This window comes from Podarcis melisellensis (assembly GCF_964234715.1).
Source record: "Podarcis melisellensis genome assembly, chromosome: 3".
In the NCBI taxonomy this organism is placed as follows: Eukaryota; Metazoa; Chordata; class Lepidosauria; order Squamata; family Lacertidae; genus Podarcis; species Podarcis melisellensis.
This window is the reverse complement of record NC_138530.1, coordinates 72,207,519-72,233,164: the sequence shown is the minus strand read 5'-3', so window position 1 is coordinate 72,233,164 and position 25,646 is coordinate 72,207,519. Positions and strand designations below refer to the sequence as shown.

General features: G+C 41.0%; 2 protein-coding genes across 2 annotated transcripts in view; both read right to left on the bottom strand.

The window, feature by feature from the left end:
- RTN4IP1 (reticulon 4 interacting protein 1) overlaps positions 1 to 259 on the bottom strand; it is a 111,085-nt gene extending 110,826 nt beyond the window's left edge. The window contains exon 1 of the mRNA XM_081904656.1: positions 168 to 259. The gene's annotated coding sequence lies outside the window, so the exon portion shown is untranslated. The remainder of the gene's footprint in view (positions 1 to 167) is intronic.
- Positions 260 to 14,729: 14,470 nt separating this feature from the next.
- CD24 (CD24 molecule) lies at positions 14,730 to 20,150 on the bottom strand. Its single transcript, XM_081905293.1, has 2 exons — positions 20,003 to 20,150; positions 14,730 to 16,276 (listed from the first exon to the last, which is right to left on the bottom strand). Exons 1-2 carry the CDS (start codon positions 20,069 to 20,071, stop codon positions 16,109 to 16,111), a joined length of 237 nt encoding a protein of 78 aa, XP_081761419.1. The 5' UTR covers positions 20,072 to 20,150; the 3' UTR covers positions 14,730 to 16,108.
- Between the last annotated feature and the right edge of the window lie 5,496 nt (positions 20,151 to 25,646).

The following is a 25,646-nucleotide window of genomic DNA, read 5'->3' as shown; positions in this document are numbered from 1 at the left end:
AGTTCAGTTGCTAATAGGCAGCCCGAGCAGATTTTCAACACCGGTGTAACATGGGTAAAGTCAGGTGCCCCCCTAGCAACTGCCTTTTGCACCAGCTCCAGTTTCCAAACCAGGCCTGAGGAGAGGCCCACTTAGAGCACATTATAGCTATATAATTGTGAGCTTACCAACTTATGGACCACAATGGAAAGGCTGTTCAAGTCCTCACTGTGTAGATAGTTTAGTTCCTGGGTCAACGGGAAGTACCGGTACTTGAAGAGGGAACATCCTGTAGAGGAGAGGAGAGGAGAGGAAGTCAGTGTGGACCAGCCAGGCTCCTTGTTTGCTGTGCTGTACTTGAATGAGCTCTGACTTTACCTGTAGTCCATTCCTAAGGAAGGCAGCCCAGCTGGGCAACAACACACTCATGATTGTACAAACTACCCTGAAGTGAAGCACTTAGGAAACAAGTCTATTGACTACATATCCACACTTACCTTTTGCCCTGCTCTTTTCAGGCACAAGTTTAAAGATGTGTGTCTGAGCAATTATTATCTTTTGCCGCAGAGCTTTCCCAGTGAAAACCCGCTCTTTACCACTCAATCGAAGCAAACGTCAGTTCATGTTTTCCAGAGAATGACGTTTGCTCGGATTGAGCTCTAAAAAGAGGGTTTGCACAGGGAAAGCTCTAGGGCAAAAAACGGTCAGACACAGAGCTTCAATTTGAAAAAACCTGCCTGCAAAACCCTTTCAGTCATGAAACCCCTAGCTTGTGCCTACACACACACACACACACACACAGTGTGGTCTAATGGCAAGAGTGATGAGCCAAGACCGGGAAGACTCAAATCCCCAATTTCATGCCCATCTCATTTATGCCTTTCTCTTTCCTCAGATGTTTTCTTTTACTTTACCCATATTTGATAAGCATGAAAAATGGAATTTCATTGACGAAAGGACATTCACAGCTTGATGTATCTGCTTTTTCTTGTAGAAGTTTCAAACCAGGGCAAAACATTTGTGTTGTCCTTAGTTATCTGTACTTCATTTCTTCAACACCACTTACATAGAGAGTTGGAGTGTTCCCTTTTCAGGAAGTGTGCATAAATATATGCACATTTAATATCAGCATTCTCATTAAATGCACTCAGAGGGAAATGTTTACAAGGAAGAATTTTCAGGAATAATTCACTGTTCTTCATGCAATACATAAACAGTAGTTATTATAGGGTGGGGGTGGTGCTGTGGTCTAAACCACTGAGCCTCTTCGGCTTGCTGATCAGAAGGTCAGCAGTTTGAATCCGCGTGATGGGGTGACCTCCTGTTGCTCTGCCCCAGCTTCTGCCAACTTAGCAGTCTGAAAGCATACCAGTGCAAGTAGATAAATAGGTACCGCTGCGGCGGGAAGATAAACAGAATTTCCATGTGCTCCAGCACTCGTCACAGTGTCCCACTGCGCCACAAGCAGTTTAGTCATGCAGGTCACATGACCCGGAAAGCTGTATGTGGACAAACGCTGGCTCCCTCGGCCTGAAATGAGATGAGCGCCGCACCCCATAGTCATCTTTGACTGGACATAACCTTCCAGGGGTTCTTTACCTTTACCTACATAAGCAGCACTGTACATACAGTACATTAGGAAGTTAACTTATCTTTATCTAGGCAACCTACATTAAAGAGATGAAACACTGAGATGTTTAAGATCAAAGCAATGATTCCAGTACAATGAAATTTAGTTAATAACTTTTCAATAATATAAATAAATATAGTAGCTCCCTTACCCTTTTAAAGAAAGAAGTGGTATGTTTTTTACACACACATGTAGAATATTCAAGCATTCTGGAATGTGTGCTTGCTTTAGGAGACAAGGAAAACAGGGTTCTGCTGAGTCTTGTGGGATTCAATGCATGGGTGATGGCCAGCTCTCAACCAATCAAACCCATTTAGATACTCCAGGGATTTTAGCTCACTGAGTTTCTGACATTAAGGGTTCTCAAGTACTTCGGTATTTGAGATTTCCATAGCGTGAAGAGCCAGAGCCATAGCAAAGCAAAGTTGAATTGATTTTGGATGGAGAAAATCACCCCAAACTATTTAATTTGCATTTCCCAGCAATGTCAAATAATACAGTGCAAATTTTGCTTCTCTTTCTATGGTTCATTTGCGACAATTTCACAGCTTTGTGACTTCTTTTACACAATTCATACTGACACATATGATATTAATCTCCAGAAAGCAATGTCAAAAATATGTAGCATGTTTCCAAGCCAAATGAAAAAAATGGGGATTAATTTCAGAAAGCCTCATTTCGTTATACATTAAACTGCATGACTAAGATTAATTTCTCATCTTTTTCACCATTAATATTCCGTCAGAACTCTGTAGTTATTTGTTATGTTTGGTAGAAATATGACCCTTGTATTCCACTATGGGATATAATTTACACCATTCATTCTTTTTAAGCTTTCTATGATTGTTATTTTATTATATTGTAGTTTTCTTTTTTCCAGTTTTTGTGACTGCTTCTAAGTACAAATAGGGTGAACCTACAGAATCAGCAGCTTGCTGCAATCAGAACTTTGGAACATTCTTCTTTATCAGGGCCACTTACTTTTAAGGAAAGGGCTGGTGCTGTGAAGCTTTTATTGTTAATCTGTAAGTAATTTTTATATGTATATATTGTATATGTGTATATGTGAGATTTGTAGAGGTGAGCCTATGGAGCTGACTATTGGTCTGAGTGGTGTTCCTTCTTTGTGTATCTTGGGGAGGCCGTAGAGTTTGGGGCATCTGGATGATTTTTCTCTGGGGATGATTCTTAGCTGGATTTCTTCACTGATAGGAGAGGCTTTTATTTTGGATTTGGTGGTTTTTTCCAGATAGGTGGTGGGATCTGTTTTTATAGGTTGGTAGGTAGGATCTTGGAGTAGATTTGATAGTTTTGCTTGGTAGTCCGATGTGTTCATCACAACAGTGGCATTACCTTTGTCTGCTGGGAGAATGATTATGTTGTTGTCTTTCCTCAGGTTGGTGAGTGCTTTCTGTTCTTCTTTGTGTAAATTGCTTCTGGGTGGTTTGCTGGAGCAGAGGATGTTGGTGACTTCAAGTCTGATTTTATTGGCTTCATCTGGGTTGATTTTGGTTAGGCTAGCTTCGACTCCGCATATGATGTTTTCCGTGGGGATGCGTCTCGGGGCGACTGCAAAGTTGAAACCTTTGGAGAGTACTTTGGTTTCAGTTGTGGTGAGGATCCTGTCTGATATGTTATGTACTGTTTGTTTCATGGGTTGTTGTGGAGGGTGGCTGGGCTTCTGGCGTTTCTCTAGTTTGTGGAGTTTGTTGGTGTGTGTGTCTGTCTTATGTGAGGTCTCCGTTTCAGCTCTCCAGACGGCTAGTTGTTTGCATTTGTCCCAGAGTGCAGGGTGGATTTTGTTACAGAGTTTGAGGTGAAGAGTGAGCAGATCTTTGTTGGTTTGGTTTAGTAGGTATCTTTTCTTGTGTAGTTCGTTTCTGATTAGGGATAGTTCAGTTCGTTTCAGGATCCTTTCGGTAGCTGGGGTTTTAGAATGGAATTTAAGTTGGAAGCATGTGGGAATTAAGTTGTTGTCTCGGCAGTTGCGTAGGAACAAGAGATCACATAAGATGGTGGCTCTTCGGACTTCTAGTTTCTCATAGGTTCTTGTCAGCTGGAAGGTTTCCTCCCCGTAGAGGTGAGATATGTGTATATGTATATATTTAAAGAAGCAGCAGCATATATGGCTCTGCTTATCACACGAATAACGTTTGTACATAATTTAAAAAAAGAAACAAATCCATATAGGATTCTTCCCCCCACCATCTCCATGTGCAGTGATATCCTATATGGATTTTCATATATAGGAAGTAGGGTGGTAAATCTGCTATTTGGCCCCCAGCATGAACAAATGGGATCATGTTGTGGGGGACGATACATGGATCGGCCAAAGTTCAAGTATCAGGTTTAAAATTCATCATAAAAATGCCTATAGCTTCTATACAGGAGTGAAGTCTTGACTCAGATTTTGTAAGGTCATATGAATATTTTCATGCAATAAATAGGAGCAATATGAAGGGGGAGAAATATTTCCAGACTCTAGATATTGTAGGCAAAAGTGCCTCTGCTGATTTTTATGATAATGGCACAATTCCTTTATGATCAGTTCCTTAATTTAGAATTGGATGAGCCTCCTTAAAGAATAAAGATTATCTCTTTTACCATCATTTTTCTGCCAGGACAACACCTGCTTATCAATCAAACGAATATGTGCTATTTTGCAAAAGAAAATTATTTGCCATGGAGGCTGATCTGATTAGAGCCAGAGCTGTCAACAAGATTGCAAATAAATTTGCTTTGGTATGATATGTGTGCTGTGGAGTAAGTGTTGCATTTCCATATTCCATATTTCCTTTTCAAAAGCACACTTCACTTTGGGAGTAGATATCAAAACTCTCACAACAGATGGTTCATTGGAAGAGTTCACATACCATCATGTGGTTAGTTAAAAATCTCAGGCTTTTCTCTCCTAATTCTTCATTCAACTAGAACCCAGTTTTGTGACCAAAGGACATTACTGTCAACAAAATGAAAGAGTTTCATTTCAGATTCCCCACTAATGACACTTCCCGCTGAGTCGGTTTCTGCTTTATTCTTGCCTTTACCAAAATCATCAATTGATGGAAAGTGGGAGGCGGACTGAATTATCTGCACATTTTTGGATAATAATGCTTCACCGTATGAGGTGATGATTATTATCCACTAAAGGGATATTTTACTTTAATTATAATGTTTCTCACGCTTCCTCCAACCAGCTCCAAGCTGTGTTTTAACTTTTTCAGTGATTCACCGAGACAGGTTAGATTAGTTAGTGCTTTGCCCTAGACTGGCCTGAAGCTTCATTTGTCTTTCCCATGTCAATGTCATGCCATGATATTGTTGGACTCCAACTCCCATCATCCCCAACCAGCTTGGAAAATAGTTCAGGATGATGGGAACTGTAGTCCTGGATCCCAGTCCTAGTCCAACTCATTCATGGCTTTTTCCACACAGCTTCTTAAATGCTTTACCGTATATTCCTCACTTTGTTTCTTCCTCAGTACTGCTTGGGTTTAAGCATTCTATATTCAAATCCAGCTATACAATGACATAATACAAAATATCCAGATAAAGCTCTGTGACTCCCACAATCAAACTCAAAGCAGTTATCACAGTAGCAATTAGACTGACTTTTGTTGAGCGATTTCTCAGTTTACTTCTGAAGATCCAGGACAAACAGCCACCTTCTGAAAAATTTCCCCTGGACATCACTTCTGCTTTTCATAATCCCAGTAATGTCCAGATACATGGTAGCCCTAGGTTAGTTTAATATCCAGTTAGCTAGTAAAACTAAATTACTGTGTTGCAAAATCATGTATGTCTAAAAAGTGTGTCACCAACATGAAAAGTTTGAAAAGCTGTTACCTATTACAAGGCAACTTTTCTTCTTCTCTATTGTGGGGAAATTGCATTGTCCTAAGCCCAGGTTGCATTTTTGTCACTGGGAAAATGTCCTGGATCTTCAGAAGTAAACTGAGAAATCGCTCAACAACATATGAAGGGGTGGTGGTCCTGGTTTCTACCTTTTGAAATATGGCAACCCTAACCCTTTCCAGTCCTGGGAGGAGTGAGAGGAGCGTTTGTGCGACACACCTACACACTGCAGCCAACACACTAATGTGTCGCTACACACGGTTTGGAAAGCTCTAAGCTACATATTGGTTTGGAAAGACCCAAACAGAAGCTGGAAATGCCAGAAAAATACAATAAACATTGGGAAATGCTAACATAGTTGCTGTTGGGAATATCATCAAAGAAATATTGAGGAAAATTAAAATGTAATAGTATAAATTGTGGGAAATGAGATACTACTGTATTAGACACAGTTTCCTCTCCCTAATACATTGTTTATATGGTTAAGTGAAAACAAAAGCACATACTTATTTCATATATATCGATAGCAGCACATATATTTATGGCATATTGCATGTGCAAAAGCAACACAACCATTGCTCTCATTTGTGTTATGTGATTAGGGTGGACTTCAAATATTTCAAGTGTTTAGGGAAACTTTTAATGTTTGAAGGACTATTGTTTTTTAATATTCTGTTGGAAGCTGCCCAGAGTGGCTGGGGAAACCCAGCCAGATGGGCTGGGTATAAATAAATTATTATTATTATTATTATTATTATTATTATTATTATTATTATTTAAAAAATAGAAATAGTTTCATAAGATGGAGCCGGTAAGCGCTGGCTGGTATTTTTCTGTTTATTATATCCCAAGCTTGCTTGATATCTTCTGACATTGTCCTGATTACAGTTTGTGTGACTTCCTCCTATAAACATAGCTGTCAACGTTTCCCTTTTTTTAAGGGAAATTCCCTTATTCCGAATAGGATTCCTCGCAAGAAAAGGGAAAAGTTGACAGCTATGCCTATAAAGTCACCTCAGCATACAAGTAGAATTCTCTTTCCAAGTGTTGCAGGTACACAAAGCTAAAACCAATCAGGAAATTTGAGAAGCTGAAAATCAACTTTGCTGAGACTGGTAGCATGTGGGTGGATCAGAGACGAAACTAGATTAAATCCACACAACCGCTGCTTAAATTCTGGGGCCTCTATGGAGATTAACAAGGGTGGGGGGGAGAGAACTACCAGTGTTTCTTCTTAGGCAGGCTCTGCTAGTTTTCTATGTGCCAGGAAGCCCCACTTGTGAGGCTTACTCTTGAAGTTGCATGTTAAGAAAAAGAAGGAGAAAGGCCAAATGACATTGATTCCTTGCCTTGTTTTTCCTTTTAGTTTTTGAATATTATATGCTGTGAAGGAAATGAGATTCAGGTGCTGCTTCTGAAAATTGGATATCCATAATGACCTTATTATCATCCTGGTGAGACCACCAGTTCTGGCTGTATATAGGATTGAAACTACAGTCTGAGCCGTAATTAAAGCTGCAATTCCTAACACATTTACTAGGTGGTGAACCCCACTGAACACAGCATGACTTACAACACAAGCCTGGCCATGGCTACTGAGAAGCAACTCCTAGTGAATTCAGTTCAATGGGGCTTGCTCCCAAGTAAGTGAAGTTAGGATTACAGCCTTACATCTGAGAAGATAAGTATAAGATTCAATTGTCAAGTTCTGATTTCTATATGCCTTAAGTACCATGTCGTTCCCCCACAATCAGGTCATAGTCTTCATATTGCTTCTGTTTACTTTGGGGTAGCTCCACAGCATAGAACAGGCATAGGCAAACTTGGCCCTCCAGGTTTTTTTTTGGGACCACAACTCCCATCATCCCTGACCACTGGTCCTGTTAGCTAGGGATGATGGGAGTTGTAGTCCCAAAACATCTGGAGGGCCGAGTTTGCCTATGCCTGACTTAGAATGTATTGATTCATTCTGCTGCATTGGAAACCAAGACCAGAGTTGTGGATGTTTGATGCTTTCCTTCCTCTTACTGAGTTTCCCTATTGACCAGGGTAAAAGTGGCCTGTTGTGCCTGTCATAATAGTTTGGCTGCAGAAATCAGCAGGTGACATTTTTGCACAGGCTGCAACCCCATGTAGGTCAGATGGAGGGGTGGAGAATCTTCAAAGGAAGCATAGAAAGAGCAGCAAAAGATGAAGGAACCAGAAGTATCATAGAAGCAGTAATTAAGGGAACTGCTGAGGATGTTATAGTCGACAGTAGCAATATAGCACTCCTCTCAAGTCATGCGCGTGGGCCCAGGAGCAGATGCAGTTGTCACAGGGAGATAGCATAGCAATCAAGGAGGAATAGATTGAGAAATGCACTTAAGATATGGCGAGACCTTGGTTGGTGTCATTTCAATAGATGAGAAAAATAAGAATGTGAAGATCAAGAAAAATTAGGCATAGGCCAAGAACAAAGAAGAACTTGGAAGATTTGAGGGGGCTGGAAAGCACAAGCAAAGAAGAAAGAGACGTTTGAGCTTAGGAGTCAACAAAACTTTTGGACAAATGCCCAACAACTCTTTGGTTATACTGCTAGTGAGCAATGAAGCACATTAAGCCAACTATGTAATGCAGAGAAGAAGCACCTTGCTAGCAGGGAGTTCTCAGTGTCTCAGGACATCAGCATCCCTCTTCAGTTACAGGCTAATTCTGAACAGAGCAGAATAACTTGCCCAAGACTATTCACTGGGCAGGTAACCTGAGCACCTGTGGAAAGTTGAGAAGCCAAACCACAGTCCTTCTCAGAAGCATTACATCCCAGATTAATTGGTGCAAGGAGTTAGAAGCCAGAAGGCCAGATTCATTCTGACATTACAGCAACTTTCTATTATTTTCATTTCATTTCAGTCATCCGTTGCTTATATAGTGGTACCTCGGGTTACATACGCTTCAGGTTACATACGCTTCAGGTTACAGACTCCGCTAACCCAGAAACAGTGCTTCAGGTTAAGAACTTTGCTTCAGGATGAGAACAGAAATCGTGCTCCGGCGGCGTGGTGGCAGCAGGAAGCCCCATTAGCTAAAGTGGTGTTTCAGGTTAAGTACAGTTTCAGGTAAAGTACGGACCTCCGGAACGAATTAAGTACTTAACCCGAGGTACCACTGTATCTTGCTTTTCCTTCCCAATGGAAGTCCAGAGCAGCTAACAATTAAACCAGGAGGAGAGGGTACGGGAATTAATACAAAATATCAAAATGATAATATATATCAACATACAAAACAAGCCAAAAACCAAAATTCATATTAAGACACTTAACAATGCATCAGTCTGTTCAGTCCATAATAATTAATTGCAATAACTGTCAGAGGAGAACAACAAAAACAAGATGAGCGAATACTACTCTCAAGCTATTTGCACTAGCTCAGAGATGTTTGCAGTTAGACAGAATCAGGGGTAGCAGAGCCAAAGACACAAACTAGTCAACATCAAAATTGGCCAGGCTCCTACATCAGCTCATCATTCTCATAGAACTGGGGTGGATAAACTTTTGAATCCCAAGAGACAACCTCCTGGGGGTCATATGACTGTGGTGTGTGGAACTAGAAGCAAAGTGGGCAAAGCAATATGTGTGAACTTTATTTTTGCACAGTAGGCTAGTTTTCACACACATTCCTCTCTTGATAAATATCCCCTGCATTTCAGGAGACCTTACTGAGAGCCATCTAATATCCAGGCATAGACACAGCTGTACGGGAAGGAAGGAAGAAGTGATAGAGTAAAAAGGGGAATGAAAACAAAATATCCTGTTAACTTCTGATAATATGTGCTATTATAAGACTGTTCACCCTATAACAATGCACAAGGATGGGGCATAACAATTTCAATCCATCCAGCTCAGGGCAGCAACTTTGTTGTTGTTGTTTAGTCGTTTAGTCGTGTCCGACTCTTCGTGACCCCATGGACCAGAGCACGCCAGGCACTTCTGTCTTCCACTGCCTCCCGCAGTTTGGTCAGACTCATGTTTGTAGCTTCGAGACTTTAACTCAACTCTGTTTGTAGCAGCAACTTTAACTTAACCTTTAATACAGACTTGAGAATAGTGGGAGATTCAAGCCCTCTTCAAGTGTTCATAATCAGGCAAAGTGACCACTGGGGTGGGGAATGGGGAACAAGCACATCTGCCACACCTCCTCCTTTTCTAACCGTGGAGGCTCAAACACATTGTTGAAAAGCAGCTTTTATCAGCTTTGATTTATCAATGTGCTAGTATCATTCGCATCTGGGTGACTTGCACATTAGACTACTACCATAACGTGCTTGAAAGTAACTCAGAAACTTCGGCCAGGTCAGAATGCATGTGTTTTGCTCCTGTTGGAGGGTGCTGGTTGGCATTCTCATGTATCACCTATTTAAGGCATGTTCGCTGGCCCCTGATATCTCCCCATGTCCACTTAAAAGTGCTGGTTGTGTTGGAATTCCTGGAAGCCAAGACTCAAGTTTGGGGCAGGTACGCTTTGGTGAGAGAACCCCGGAAGAAATTTCACATGGCAAAACATGCAGCAAAGGAAAGTGTAAAAATATAGGGTGTAAAACCTTTTAAATGTGCCCCTTTGATGAGTTCCAAAATGCCCCCCTTTCAAAAGCTCTTTCCCATTTCCCTAGCATAAAGATAGACCAGTTAGTAAGTTACAAAACAGTTTCTTTACAAAACTCTTCAAAGGTCAGATTCGTGTACTTTTCCATATAGCAGTCAGAAAAAGTTGCACAAGCAGTAAAATGTTGCTTGTTTACAAAATGGTTCCTCAACTATTTGTATAGGAAAAATAGTACCTACAGACTCCATTATTGTCTGGAACAAAAGAGGCTAGTTAAAGCCATGCTGCTGGAGGGAGTGGCTCAGAGCTCCTCATATACCAAATTCACATGTAAACTGGGTAGAAGAAATGGCTAGGTTGCTCATTTCCTCCCAGGATAAGGGGGAGTGACATAGGCTATGCCTGGAAAGACAGTTTACTCTGTGGCATTAAGGCCATATGGATTAATTAGACTCAAGCATGTTGATTATATGAGGCTTGTATTTCAAGACCAAATGCATTGTTTCACAAATACCTGAGAGAATGCCATCTCCCATATAAAGACCACCACCACTGACAGCATTTTAGATCTTCTGAACTGGTCCATCTCCATATTCCAATATAGAGAGACTAGGCTACTCTCTACAAAGAACAAGGCCTTCTCTGAGGAAGCCCCAGTGTTCTAGAACTCTCTTCTGAGACATGTTTGCTAACCTTTTTCCTGCTGGTCTATTTGGAAGTGGCTGACTGCATACATTTTTCAGAAAGCCTTTGATAAACTCTTCAAAGGTCAGATTCATGTACTTTTCCATACAGCAGTCAGAAAAAGTTGCACAAGCAGTAAAGCATCGCTTGCTTACAAAATGGTTCCTAAACTATTTGCTTTAGTGTCATTTTATTGCTGCCATATGAGATTGTTTATGACTAAAATAAATTTGTTTTATTTGCTAGGCAATTTTTCTTTTACATTGTTTAATTATTTCATGACAAGGGGTATATAAGTTTATTTTATATTTTATATTTTTATATTTTATTTATTATTTAGAAGGAGACAAAGCAGTGAGGAAACTTTGCAAATAAATGGGGTTTAGGTGGGTTCTCTCAGGAAACAGAAGTTACATCTCTGAGCGCCTTGTAGGCAGATGCTGTGGAGCCAGACTATTTGTGGTTTAGGAAGTATGTTAACTAAAATATTTCAATGACTTGTATTCATTTGTTAATAAACATTCCCTGTTAGATTATGGAAGGGAATTTTGATACAGTTTAAAATTCAATTTAAGGCAAAATATTGCTGCCTTGTTTGTTTTTTAATTATTGAATCAATGTATACCTAATGCAAAGAAAGCAAGAGGATAACTAGGAGGATGAAAACATAATGCATTCATCTATATGCAGCATGAATATTACAGGAGAGTTATGAGTCTCTGTAGGACATAAATGGTCATTTCTGGATAGGGAAAACAGAAAATTGGCCAAACAGTATAGAATTAATCCCATTCCCTCTGCAGCCTTGGGTCATTCATTAGACTAAAGCAGACCAATTATGCATTCATGAGCAGGAAGCTCAGAGTTTCACTTGGCTAATCAGAAGCTGATAACTGAATGCAAGATCCAGTTACTTTTCAAGGCCTCAGCATAATAATGTAACCAGTAAGCCTTTAAACACGAAAACTTCTAAGTGTTTAATGCTGCTTTAAAAATTATTGCATTCAGTAACTACCATCTATATAATATAAAAACATAGCAGGCCAATATAATGGTGTTAAAGGCTACAGTACCATAAAAAACATTCTGCACATACAAGTGGGGATCCAATTTCAAATCTACCTTTTATCGTACAAAAGAAATGAGAGCGCAAAATGTTGGCAATTGTTCCTATCACAATATAGTAACTGAATGGCGTCTGTTGCAGTAACCATTTCAGCCATATATGGAAATTTGAACATTCAGGTGTCTGAAAGGAAGCAAGGAGCAGACGGTGGCAGAAATGACTTTAAAGGTATGCATGTTTGAATATGTGCAGAAGTTCTTGGACACAAACGTTCCATTGTAAGGCTTACTAGGGGACCCGACGTAACCTGAACTGAGGAATGAGGTGACTTTGATAAATGCATGACAAATAAAGAACCTCAATCAATGGGCTTATAAAGCAAGAGTCAAATCAACTCTCATGAGAAAGTGCCAGGCCTAGGGGTGAGGGAGAGTATGAAGACTGGGGAAGTCTGTTCAGATTACTTCTACACCAGAAGCCTTCTATCTAGGTTCAAAAAACCTAAAATTAGGGCTGGGAGAGTAAGTTCAGTGCAGTATCGTACCCTAGCACTCTTGTTACAGAATGCTGTTCAGCAGTTGCTAAGGCAGTTGGTCAAATTATGCTACAGCTGATCATGCTACTCTTTTTAATTACTACTAATTTTTAATAGCACGCTCAATTTGTATCATTGCTGGTCACTTTTATGGCCTGCTCACAGTCCAAAGATGGAGAAAATGTAAAACACACAATACATTTAAGGCTACAGAACTACTTTATGCCCCTTTATCTGGGAGCAAGACCCATTGCAATCCATGTGGGATGTCCAGTGCTAGTCATATGTGATAGATGCAGTGGATGACTTATGGCAGAGATTACCCAGTGGGACTTACCTCTAAGTAGGCATGCATAGGATTGTATTGTAGAACTCCTTGCTTGATTGCTTGGGATATGTCCATGCCAGCAAAAATAAAAATGCTTAAGACTGGGGAAATACATTAATGTTGACTGTTCCCACCCACCCCATAGATTATACCCTCAATCTTCCTATCATGATTATTACGGTACTATTTCAGCAGTTTATCGTGCATTCAATGTATTTACAGTTATTTTTTAGCTACACAAACCTAACAGTGGGGGAAAACAACAGAATTCTATTCACTTCTCCATTCTTTTGTCCAAGGAAGGATCACTAAAATGTTGTCTAGAGTTTCCAAATATGAGTTGATAGTGACCTTAAATTGTATTATCTGTTTGCATTGCTGTAGTAATTAAACCTTGGCTGCCACTGAAAAGAAGCAGGATCTTTAAAGTTTCAATTTACAGTATATTATCCAGATTAAGTCCATAAAATCCAGAATATAGTGGGTGCTGCTGTGTTCTCCAGCGCTCTGATTGAACATAGATGTGGGTATTAAAAGTTGGCCCTGCCACTTCCCCTCTAGCTTAATAAAGACATATTGTTCTCTCTGGCATGCTTTGCTGCTTCCTCAATGATTTCATTGTCCTGTGACTAAATTATACTAGCAGTCTTTCTTAGGTTACCTGATTATTATTATTATTAGTTTCCCAAATCAGTGATCAGGTTAGATAGAACCCATTGAGTTTTAATATGGCTAGAAAGACCAAGAAGATGACAAGCAGTACTCTGCTATGCTCCAGATCCCTGAAGCAGTCTCTTTTCCAACTCTTCATGTTTACACTGCATTGATTTTCAGACACTGGACATGTAGCTAAGAAAATTTGATTGACCTATATCCAGTATAACTTAGGATTGCCATATTTCAAAAAGTAAGATACCCCAAGACACCCCAAGAGTTGTACACCTTTTTTTTTTTTAGGAAGACCCCCAAATTGTTGACTTTTTTTTAGTAAAAGCTACAAGAATTTTTGAGTTTGGGATCTGTCTTTGGCACTTTCGGCACAATTAACTGTTGCTGGTTTTCCAGGTCATTTGCCCAATTTCCGTAATATATAAGGGGAAGGGGCTACACATGCAGATATTTGAGTAAGTGCTTATTCTTCCATGTACTTAGACGACTCCAGAGATGCTCTGGGCACCAGGTGTGGTGACTTGTCACATGGAGTCAAACAGTCTCTAAAAGAAACCCAGCATTTGCTACATTGTCAAGGCACTGGGGTCTTAACCGTTTACATCTGATCACCCTAACTTAAATCAGGATTAATTTTTTTTAAAGCATCCTTCCTCTGGAGGAGCAAGCTATGAAGTATCACCAGCATGTATACCATGCAATTCATGCAACTGCTTGAATCTAAAATGTATGCATTAAGTGTGCTTCTCCAGAACCATGTCCCTGAGATGAGAAGGCTGCATGCAAGAGTGCAGAAATACTGCAAGTCATGCCTGAAGAAGTGTGTGTGCACACAAAAGCTTATACCCAGCACTAACTTAGTTGTTCTCCAAGGCGCTACTGGACTATTTATTTATTTAGTGCAAGTCATGTGTCATACAACCAAGTTTTCTTTATGATTGTGTAGGGGAGCTACCTACATAGACAACCTGACAGTATTCCTGTGCCATTGACGATCCTTGAGAGGGGCAAGGGGAATTCTGGGAGGTGGATTCAGGAATCTAAGCAGCCTTTGTGGTGTTTCTAGCCATTTATGTAAGTGATCAGAGGTACAGAAGCCCCTAACAGAAAAATGCTAACGTTAGCAATCTATCAGCCGGCCAATGAGTCATCTTCCATTTGCCTGGCTTTTAATTGATCAGCTGCAACATTACATACTGCAGGGCCTTCATGAGTAAACCTTTCAAAACATCCTAAAGAAAATGGGCAGCTTCTCCCATGTGTGATGTCACCAACATACAAGAGGGCCAGAAAGAGCTATCAACATTTTCTGCTGGAATGCAAAAAGCCTTCCTTCTTCTGCATCTGTTTGCTCTAACTTAGTTATGGTAAAGTGCTGAAGAAATGCTAGAATACACAAATCTTAGATCAGGGTTTTTTTTATTTACAATTTGCCCAATTAAATTTAAAGCATAATCACAGAGTCACAAAATCAAAACAGTGTACTTGATACAAAAAAGGAAGTAGTGCACATATACCCTACCATAGTATTTTATGGAGTTTACCACATGGTTATTCAACAATGCAAACTGTTAGATTTTGGGTAAACTGTCCAAGTCAAAGGATGGGTTCTCTTTAAAAGCTATGATTCCACAGGAACAGGTCAAGACTCTACATGGACATAGTACTGTCAACAAGCCTCTCCATATTTCTGAAAATCCAAGCACTTAGCTCAACCTGCATCTTAGTGCCAGCTTTAGTTCAAATTATTTGTTATCTAGTACACTTACTTACCTAGAATGTGTCTGTGCAAGTGTTATTTGGTTTCAATCATTGAGACATTCTCTAAAATTCTTGATAATTGAAGACTTCATCCCTTCCCACTTTTGTTTGAAAAAGCTACTCTCCATTCTTCTGCCCCAACATTACATTTCAAGCATAAAATAGAGTAAAATACAAATTGCACCAAATCAAAACGGACATCTGGAATTGACTCTAGAGGCTTTATTTTAGAAGGCGACTACTATGAGAATGAAAAATTAATAGCATTTCAAGTTTAGCAGTGGAGGTTTGATCCCTTGTTCAGTTTTATTCAAGCGGTTTTTGCCACTGCTTTGCCAAATAACTTGCTTTGCTGGCACATATGGTTCACTTATAGCTTTAGTAAAATGGGGAAAAACTGAAATACCACAGTAAAAGTAATTTTCCAATACATTTTAAAACTACACAGGCTTGGTTAGAACAGCCACACATTAACTGAGGCTTAAAATAAGATCTGCCCAACTGAAGCTGGAAATTCCAAAGCAAAATGTTGGATGGAACTCTGTGTCTGCTGGATACATCCTTACATACGAAACTGAGTGAACTGAACCAGTGCCATTTGTATTTTCTAGTGGTTTTCGAAGCTTCATTTTCATTCAAATTAAAGAGTCCTTATTTTGCATATCTTCATGATCTCTCTCCTATGTTTTTCATGGTAGTCATTATCCAGTGCCAGTCAAGCTGTACTTCTTTGTCTTGTATTTCCAATTCCAGCTGTTGAAGACTGGAGCCCACCCCAATGCCTTCCAAATCTTGAATGGTCATAGGGTTGATTTTCAGGGGAAATGGCTTTGGATCATCAGGTGCTCCTATAAGACTTTCAGTCCAATTGGTACCAGTAACTGAACTGTAGCGTAAACTGCACTGACTTGATGCAGGTATTCTGTGGTTCTTTTTCATGCTGGGATAGGAAGGTCTAGCCATCTCAGATGGTTCAGGGCACTGGGTAGGGAATGGTGGAAGTTTCCCAGCCAGGGTTTCTTAACAAACGTATAGAAGAGAGATTGTGAGAATGAAGAGGCCCGTAGTTGATTGAAGAGAGCTTCCATGTCCCTTGGTGGTGGTATTGTTCAGTGTGCTAAGTGGTGCGGACGTTGGACTTGAATTATTGTTTGCAGCCGATGGAGTTGTTCCATTACCGCCACTCGTCTAAACATGAAGAAAGAAAAGACTGTAAAGCCACAATTAATACCTTTTCCAACTTGCATTTTGCCTTCAAGGGCATATCCGCATGTATTTTCATCTGTCAGTTCAGGAAAGCTACTACCTTTAAATGGGTGCGATGAGAAGTGCGACAACGCCTGTCCAAGAAGATCCATCTCTAATATAATTGTTTGCCTGCTCAGAAGCAAGTCCTGATGTTAGCTTCCTTGGACATTTTGTGCAAATGGTAATACAGATTTATTTATTTTAATGAATAAATTAGAGCCTAAAGCAGGACTAACAAGGTGCCATGCAACTGGAAGCAAGGCTGACTGAATGAGGTGTCAGCTCTTAAGATTAGGGACAATACTAAGGAATTTTAAGGGCTTGAAAATCACTTGAAAATCACTTTACTTTCTGTGGCACACACAGGTTTCTTTTGTTTTGGTCACTATTTGTCACACAGCTTTTAAAAAAAGGATCTAGCAAAACCATAAAGACTAGTTTTGCCAATAGTTCAAGTGAGATGAATACACACACGACTACTATCCTATCTCTGAACAGCCATCTTCTTTCTGTCTCTAGCTTAATAGCTTTCACGTCACAAAGAGACAGAAAGAACACACAGAAATAACTGTCTTTCTAGTCAAGATCCAGTCTTTCATGTAGTATTTTGCACTGCCTAGCTGGTAATTTTGCGCTAGGGGTTTCAGTGTGGCGCTATTTATACTGGAGAGCTATTCCAGAATCAAAGTGTCAGTCTCCAGCAGTTACAAGAGGAGTGTTTTGTATGTCTGAAAGCTGGGAAGATGTATGGAATAGCTTTGGATCCCAAGATACAGGAAAATTGATGTTTTCCACGATAATAAGCAGTAAGAGATTGCTGTTGCAGGCATTACGATTTGAAATGTGCCTCTTAAACCACACTTACTAATACAAGTTCAAGTCAATGTAACTCTGCCAATCTGTTTTGGATATCAGTTACTTTCAAGCAAGCTCCACCAGTGAAGCATGTAGATCACAAAGTTTCAAAAGAGAAAGCAAGGTGGACTTGCTGTATGGCTGCAATGGAGTCTGTGTAACACAAACTAGCATGGATGCTTTAGCAGAGATTCCTGCATTGCAGGGGATTGGACCAGATGACCCTTGGAATCCCTTCCAACTCTACAATTCTATGAGGGGGGAAACCAAGGCTGCAGTCGTACAGTCAGGCTGTTTTGCCTTTAAAATTCAATGTGCTTTAAGCAGCTTGCAGCAGAGATCTGTAGCAATGTTAACTTATATGCTGCTTACTGTATAGAATTTTATCATTAGAATGCAACAAGAAAGCATGGCATCTGTTAGCATGTGACTTTCATCCCCAGAGGGTCTATGCTGGCAGACAGTCTATGTGGCATAAGTGGAGAGTACTGTACTTAGGAGACCAGCGTTTTGCTGCACACCTTCATATCAAACATTGCTTTCAGGAGTTCTTTTATGGGAGAAACCTCAAAGAGTTGAGATGCTCAGTATTTGGATGCTGCTGCTGCTAGTTCCTAGTGTTTTCCTAACAGAGCAGCACACCTACCTGCAAATTTTGTTTGCTTTCTAAAAGCAGCTTCAAAAAGCAGATCTAGTCTCACAACGGATCTTTTAAATATTCTCAAATACAGTTCCAAAAGTTGTTTCTTGGATGGCAGTCAAGCCTTGCCTGCTATCTTGGCTGCCTTATACCAGCTAACCCATCTCTCCTGGCCAAAGTTGCTTCAAGCTCTGTCCTACCCCTTCAATTTTTTGTTTGTTTGGGGCAAATGACGGAGCTAGGGAAAAGGGTGACTCATCCTTCTTTCTGTAGCTGGCTGCGTGAAGTACTAACTCACTGCAGCTTTTGTCATTTTATAGCCAGCAGCCAACTGTTTCACCTCCAGCAAAAAAACTCTGGAGCAGAATGTGGAACGAAACTAACACCGAAAGCCAACGGACATTCCAAATTCCTTAAGTGGTAAAACTGTGTGCCGCTATCCTTTATTACAGAAACAGCCTGCCCTGAAACACAGGCTAAGTACACACCATATATTTAAAGCACAATCCCTACCCACCAGTTCTGGGACTGTAGCTACAATTCTCAGCACCTTTAATAACTACAGTTCCCAGCACTGGCGGGAGTGGGGGTGCGAGGGAAGAGCTGTGCTTTAAATGTATAGTGTGTACACAGCTTTCTTTTATTCTAGCTGTGGCATATTTGACATCTTTTTTTTAAAAAAGTCTCCATTTACATCCCTAGGCTCCATTATATCTTAGGTATTTGATTACTAAACAAAGACAGAAGAAAGGTGCCTTTATGGTTCCAAAGCAGTGGCTAGAGGTAGATTACTAAATTGCAAATAGGGATACTAATGGGTCTGCAACCTAACACGCTTACTAAGGGTAGGTTGCACTGAACATAGTAACACTTACTTATGAGTAGACGTGCCTAGGATTACACTGAGTATTTTAAACAGCCACTTGTCTGTACCTAACTGAAGAAAAACAGACAGAAGCTAGGTAAATGAAGAGGAGAGAAATCAATACTGGGTGTCTGCAGGAATTTTCCCAGGGAGGGGAAGAGTAAAACACTGAAAAGGGAAGCAGGCTAGCATCTTGCACACGAAACAATAAGAGTCATATCTGTACAGTCTGCCTCATATCCCAGATTCTAAAAACTTACATAAAACAAGAAAACTGGGAATTATGGTTACCTCCTCCTGTGGAAACCCATCATGCAAAAGACCCATTTTCTTACACTTGCCACAATTTAAGATCTTTCTATATCCATCCTTGGATAATCTAAATGAGGTTCATATTCCAACAAGAGGTCCTATCTTCCCCCATTGTCTACACAGTGCAGATTCTACATTAAACAGCTCAACAATGTAGCACTGAGGATTTACATTGAAAGCTACCTGAGGGAGGGTGTTCTGAACCCTCACTGATACGGGTGGCACCCATTTGTATTTTGTTTGAGGTGTGGCAGAATATTGCAAGCCTGGTGCCCCAAGCCTCCTAACACGATCTCCTATCCAGAAGAATAGGTGGAGGTAATAATAATACTTTTATTATTTGTACTCCACCAATCTGATTTGGTTGCCCCAGCCACTCTAGGTGGCAGAGATAAGAGAGAGAAGTGCCATTTAACACGGATTTCAAAAGAAAACGAGTCAAGTCAATCCACCCTAGTTGGCAAAAGAACATGTGGTAGGCAATGGCACAGTTAACATTGTTGGAATCTGTCTGTCTCGAGAGACAACAAGCCTCCCCCCAAAAAAATCGAGATCTGGAAAGGACAGGGAGAAAAGCGTGAATGTTTAGGGCTCGACCGCAGCGCCCAGAAACATCGCACAACTTTAGGACCTTTTGTGGGAAGCCAGCACTGTAGAATCCGCCCTGGCTTGGGGATGCCACAATTATGCGCGCATTGTAGGAGAAGGCAGTGGATTGCTCTAAACTCGGACGGGACCGGGTCCGGGATCCCCAAGGCGACTTTGTCCGGGGGCGAGCCAGTCTTCCATCCCTTTCACACGTGCACAGCCAAAAGGAATTAATGGAAAGCGCAAAGCGTGGGGGGCAGGTCGGGTCGAGAACCCAACAGTAACCTAGAATAGGGATGGGGGCGAGGAGGAAAAACAGAAGGGAAAAACAGGATCCCTCGACCCTTTAGATTAGAGTATGGGGTCATGAGGACGATGCCACGCCAAGATCGCTGCCAAGGCTCACCTGAGTGGGTAAAAGCAGCGCCAGGAGCAAAAGCCCCAAGCCGAGCCGCGTAGCAAGTGCCGTGCCCATGTCTAATCGCGCTGCAAGCCCCCGACTCCCTCCGAAGCTGCTCCTGAGATGCAACGTGGAGGCGCCTGCGGAGGGTTTTTATGCTGGCGCCGAGCTCCAGCCGGGGCGGGGCGAAGCCCCTGTAGACCTCCTCCTCCTTCCCACCCGTCGCGTTGCCTCCTGCCCCACCTCTTGGGGGCTTTTAAAAACCCGGATCGGCTTCGTTCCCGCCCTCTGCCTTGTTGTCAGCCCTTCCACTGATCCCCGCAACTCCGCTTGGCAATTCAAAGGTCTATTCACCCCCCCCCCCATCAAACGCGGTAGAATAGGAAGCAGAGGTCTTTCGAAAGCTCGCTTATTTCAAAACAAAAGGTTCCGGGGCTCAGCACAGCCTGGAATTCACGCCGCCCGACCTGTAAGCTTTAACCCCTGTTAGATACATAACGTGGGGTAAATTCAGTGGTAAAAAAAAAACAACTCTGGATATGCTCAGAGGTCTCCCTCATTTTACGGTGACATCACCTGGTGCACTAGTAAAACTACACAATGGGTGATCAGAATTTCATTTGAGTGATGGCTTTAGAAGCTTAGCCCTTCTCCTTAACCAGAAATAACACTGAAAAAGGAAGAGTGTCTTGGTCATAACTCACTACTAAGTTAACGCAATAAGCTAATGCATATCTGGATTTAGGGGGGAGGCTTTTGAAGTCCGTCAACACGGCTTCATATGATCCTAAAGCCCCTTCACCTGTTGTTTTAGAAATGCATGACTGAACTGTGTAAATACAGTGGTACCTCGGGTTACATACGCTTCAGGTTACATACGCTTCAGGTTACAGACTCTGCTAACCCAGAAATATTACCTCAGGTTAAGAACTTTGCTTCAGGATGAGAACAGAAATCGTGCTGCGGTGGCGCGGCAGCAGCAGGAGGCCCCATTAGCTAAAGTGGTGCTTAAGGTTACGAACAGTTTCAGGTTAAGAACAGACCTCCAGAACGAATTAAGCACTTAACCTGAGGTACCACTGTACTCCTTTCTAGAAATTGACAGAGTGGCTGACTGTAGGTGATGTTTTCCTTAATACTTTTGATGCATCCGAGAACTGACCTCTAGTCCTGCAAATAAGCTCATAGAGATGACAGTTGTTAAAACTATTGTTGAAAACTGTCGGTGATATTGGTGCCTATGTGGATTCTTTATATACTCACCACTGTTGTGGTACCTGCTAAAATACCCACATAAAGGAGGCCTATATTTCACTGGGTGTCCCCTGGCCCCAGATCAACAGTGGTAGGTGGCGACACATTACGATGATAATTCCCTTCCATCCATTAGATAATTAGTAAGAGACTTATCATCTCTTTACAGGACTGTATTGTTAATGTTTAATTGATTGCAATAAGTATTCTGTGTGTTTTTACACTTCCTGTATATTGAACTCTGTCTTGAGACAATGCTCAAAGGCCACAGGTGTTGGGGGAAAGTCCCACAGAGATTCAAGGAACTTTCTTCCTAGAGTGTTCAGGTCAAATAGAGGACGAGTTCCTGTACCTTTAACACTGGAGTATGGAAGAGGAAGTTTATGCAGGTGTGGTCAGTTGTGTGGAAGAGGGAATTTTAGTAAGTGCATAACATATAGGCTTTACTGCTCCTTGGTAAGTACAGTATGTTCAGTACTGCTACCTTAATACAGCATGAGAAGAGCTTTCGTTGGCAACAACCCACCTCAGATTTAACATACAATTTCCACCTCTTTCTTTCTCAACACACAAATATTATTTTTTCAGGCTTCATACTAATACTTCAAATCAACTATTCCCTAGTAGGTGCATCACCGTTACAATCTTGGCCATTTTTTGGAAGTTGTGTCAAAATCATCATGTAGTTTGTTCGTTAAAATTCTGGAAAAATAATTGCAACTCAATGGGAAACAGCCCCAAATCTTGCACTGGACACTTGGTACTGCTCGCTCTGGAATATAACTATAATGAAAATCATGCATAATTTGAGACTTTGACAAGGACTAGAAGCTCCAGATATGTTTTATATGATTTGGCATTCCTTTATGACATATACAGTGGAACCATTATTTTCAAGATAACCCTTGTCACAAGCCTGGCAAATAAGGAACTATACTTGATGATCTGATAAAGTTGATAGTCTTTACTTGGATTTTGTTATGTTAACTCATGTGCAACTACTCATTCTACGTGCCTATTTTATAGTTTTGTTTTTCACCTTTTAATGTTGGCCTGTTGTTATAATGGTTATCTCTGTTTCATATACATTATAAAATTAAATAATAACAACAAACAAATTTATTTTGGTGTAAGCTTCAACAGACTTCAGTACTACATGAAAGCTTATAATACTTTTCGTCGCCTTTAAGGTGCCACAAGACCTTTCATTGTTTTTCTTGCAGTAGGCTAATATGGCGACTCTTCTGGAACTGATTTTAACTCTTTCATAAACTGAAATGTAAAAAAAGAAAAAAAGGTATTGCTGGCTTGTAAGTTTATAAATATTTTTATAGTTTAAAAATCATTCAAATAAATTATATAATTTCCAGTTTAAATGATATGGCAATAGTGAATGACTTTGGAATCTAATGCACAGACCCTTAAGAGCGAGGCAGCAAGAGCTGTTTGATCTGCAAAGGCATTTTTCAGCTAAGCCAATTGCCAGGGAGGAAATCTTGAAGGGATTTTTCCAGGATTGTCTTGTGCCTAATTGCTCCTTGCTGCCAGTTCCTTATGAAAGGAGACTCATCTAGTAAATGGAGGATAAGGTAAGAATGCTTTTGGATTTTTTTTATTTATTGGAACGCATAATCATTTAAAGGTGATGCCCATTCTGAGGGGAGCAGTGAACATGACAACAATATACTTTCTTTAGTTACAGATAGGTAGCCTTGTTGGTCTGCCATATTCAAAACAAAAAAAATTCCTTCCAGTAGCACCTTAAAGACCAACTAAGTTAGTTCTTGGTATGAGCTTTCGTGTGCATGCACACTTCTTCAGATACACGAAAGCTCATACCAAGAACTAACTTAGTTGGTCTTTAAGGTGCTACTGGAAGGAATACTTTCTTTAGTTAATCTCACTTGTGACCAGTTCTCTAGTAGTGATGTTTCAACTAGATTCATTTTACCTATGTTCCATAAGTCTGTGGGAGTTAATTATAGAGAAAAAGTGAAAATTCCCTTTGACTCAGCTGGAGCTATGAGTGTGTGGTTGGGCTGAAAAAAATAGTGGCTTCTACTGAAAACCAGTTAACGGTTAGCCTAGAGGATCTCATCCCATTTCCAAAACGTAAATAAGTAAAGCCCACACTGCCTAGGCATTCTCCTGAATTCAGGCTTGCTTTTCAATTACCAGTGGGGAGCCAGAGCCAGGAACATTTCTAAATAGATGGATGGATAGATGATAGATAGATAGATAGATAGATAGATAGATAGATGATAGCACTAGCACTTATTATGTATGCTGTGAGTCTACTTGAGGAACATTATTTATGTATTTATTATTCCATTCCTATTCCTTTTCATCCAAGGAGTTCAAGGTGATTCTCCCGCTGCCCATTTCATCCTCACAGCAACCCTGTATCTTGGATTAGGCGGAGAGCCGTAGACTGGTTCACGGTCACCCATGTTCTTGGCTGAGTTGAGGTTTGAACCCTGATCTCTCAGGACTGAGTCCAATGTTGTAACTGCTTTGGCACACTGAACATTGATTAAGCCATCATCAGCTATGCTTTTTCAAACTCTACGCTTGACTACTACAACACGTTTTACATGGGAATGCCTCTGAAGAGTATTCAGAAACACTGAGAACTTCAAGATGTGTTCTGGCTGCCCTTTAGTTTTGGAACACAAGTCAAAGTGCTGGCTTTTTAAAAAGCTATGAAGATTTTAGCCAGAGTAGTTCACAGGCTAAATTTCCATCTCAAGGTTAGTCAGGTGTGCTAGTGTACCCTGCCTGATCACTCTGGTTTTGCTCTGCTCTGGGTACAAGACGGGAAACAAGCCAGGAAGCTGCAGTTAAGTTGCTCTTCCCCTACATCCAAACCAGGGGTCATGGTTTGTGGCTCTCCAACATGCCTGGTTTGCTAGCCAACCTCAAATCACAGCTTGCTGTCAGCTTACTCATTATGGCTTTTTAGGGAGCAACAAACTACAATTCCTGGGAAGCCAGGGCTGATTAGTAGTAGTAGTAGTAGTAGTAGTAGTAATAGTGGTAGTAATCATTAAATTTATTAATCATTAATCAAGAAAAGCAGCTTACCCCCCCCAAAAAAACCCCCTACAAACATATACTAAAATCAAGGAAAAGAATCTGTTTCCTCTTTCATTTCTCCTACTTGCAACAGAGACGAGTGAAGCCAGAGCAGTCAGGCTTTTTGTACTAGCAGCTGCTCATACACAATAAACAATAGGCTAGAAACTTTTTCAAATTCTCATGCTCACAGGGAGCTGTATCCCAGGAGTGGGGATTTTTTTCCCAGCCCTATGACCACAGGCCAGTGGTGGGTGAGGCCAGAGACAGGGCCAGTCCAAAACATTTTGGTGCCTGAGGCAAACAAAAAAACTGTGTCCCCTTCCCCATCAGGGAAGAAAGCATGAATGAAGATCTGCATCAAGAACAAGAAGGGAATAAATATCTGCATTGGGATCTGCTGCCCCTATGGATCTTGCCATATGAGGCAGTCACCTCACTTTGGCCAGAGGCAAAAGCGGGAAGAGCAGTGGATGTAAAATGTACCTTTGTACAGAAGGCTAGTTTCTACACATTCACACACACACCTCTCTACCCATCTTCCAGGCAAGAATGAGGCATTGTCAAGAGTTCAAGGATTACATTCCAGCCAGGCAACAACACTCAAGGAAGATGTGAAGCAGAGCAAGTGAGAGGGTGTGGGCTGTTGGGTATAAGCAACTTTGCATGCTTCCAGTCAGTAGAAGGCAGAGTTGAGACTAACAGACAGAGAAAATACACTTTGTTGTTTCCCACCAAACACCTAGGTTCCACTCCTTTCTCCTGTTCCTTTCCTCTTTCCCTTCCCCTAGCAGGAGGCAGTCATGCTTCAGGGTTCAATGTATTGCCATTATCTACCACAGCAGACTTTTTGAATTAGCACAAACAACAATCCATTTGTTCCCAACGGAGGAAGAAGGATTGGGGAAATGTGAATATGCTTCCAAATGTTTCTGTCATATCCTTTTCCTTCAGTGCAGCTGATCAGGCACTGAGAAAGGGGAAGAAGTTTCCCTCTTAAAGGAAATAACTTTATATACTACAATTTCCTGTGCTACAGTGTTCACAATGCAATGGGGAATTTTTATTGCCATAAACACAAATCAGCTGTCTGATAAGTGTTCCTCTGGCAAAAGAAAAGCAAAGAAGACCCAAAATCATTTGATAAGTGGTTGTTGGGACATCATCCTATGTATGCTCACTTGGAAGTAAGGAGATCTGGATTGGGTCCATGTGGCCTTCCTCCCCTGCACTGCACGCCTGATCCAAAAACTCTCCCCCCACTTCCTTTGCAGTTCCTTATACAAAAAGAAAATTGCATTGGCAGTGCCAAACACAGGAT

Bases quoted from the DNA above. Each gene is read 5' to 3' on its own strand.
- CD24 (XM_081905293.1), bottom strand. From the start codon at position 20,071: ATGGGCACGGCACTTGCTACGCGGCTCGGCTTGGGGCTTTTGCTCCTG. The intron at 16,277-20,002 runs GTGAGCCTTGGC...CTTCATGTTTAG, and splicing joins CGCTGCTTTTACCCACTCAG to ACGAGTGGCGGTAATGGAAC.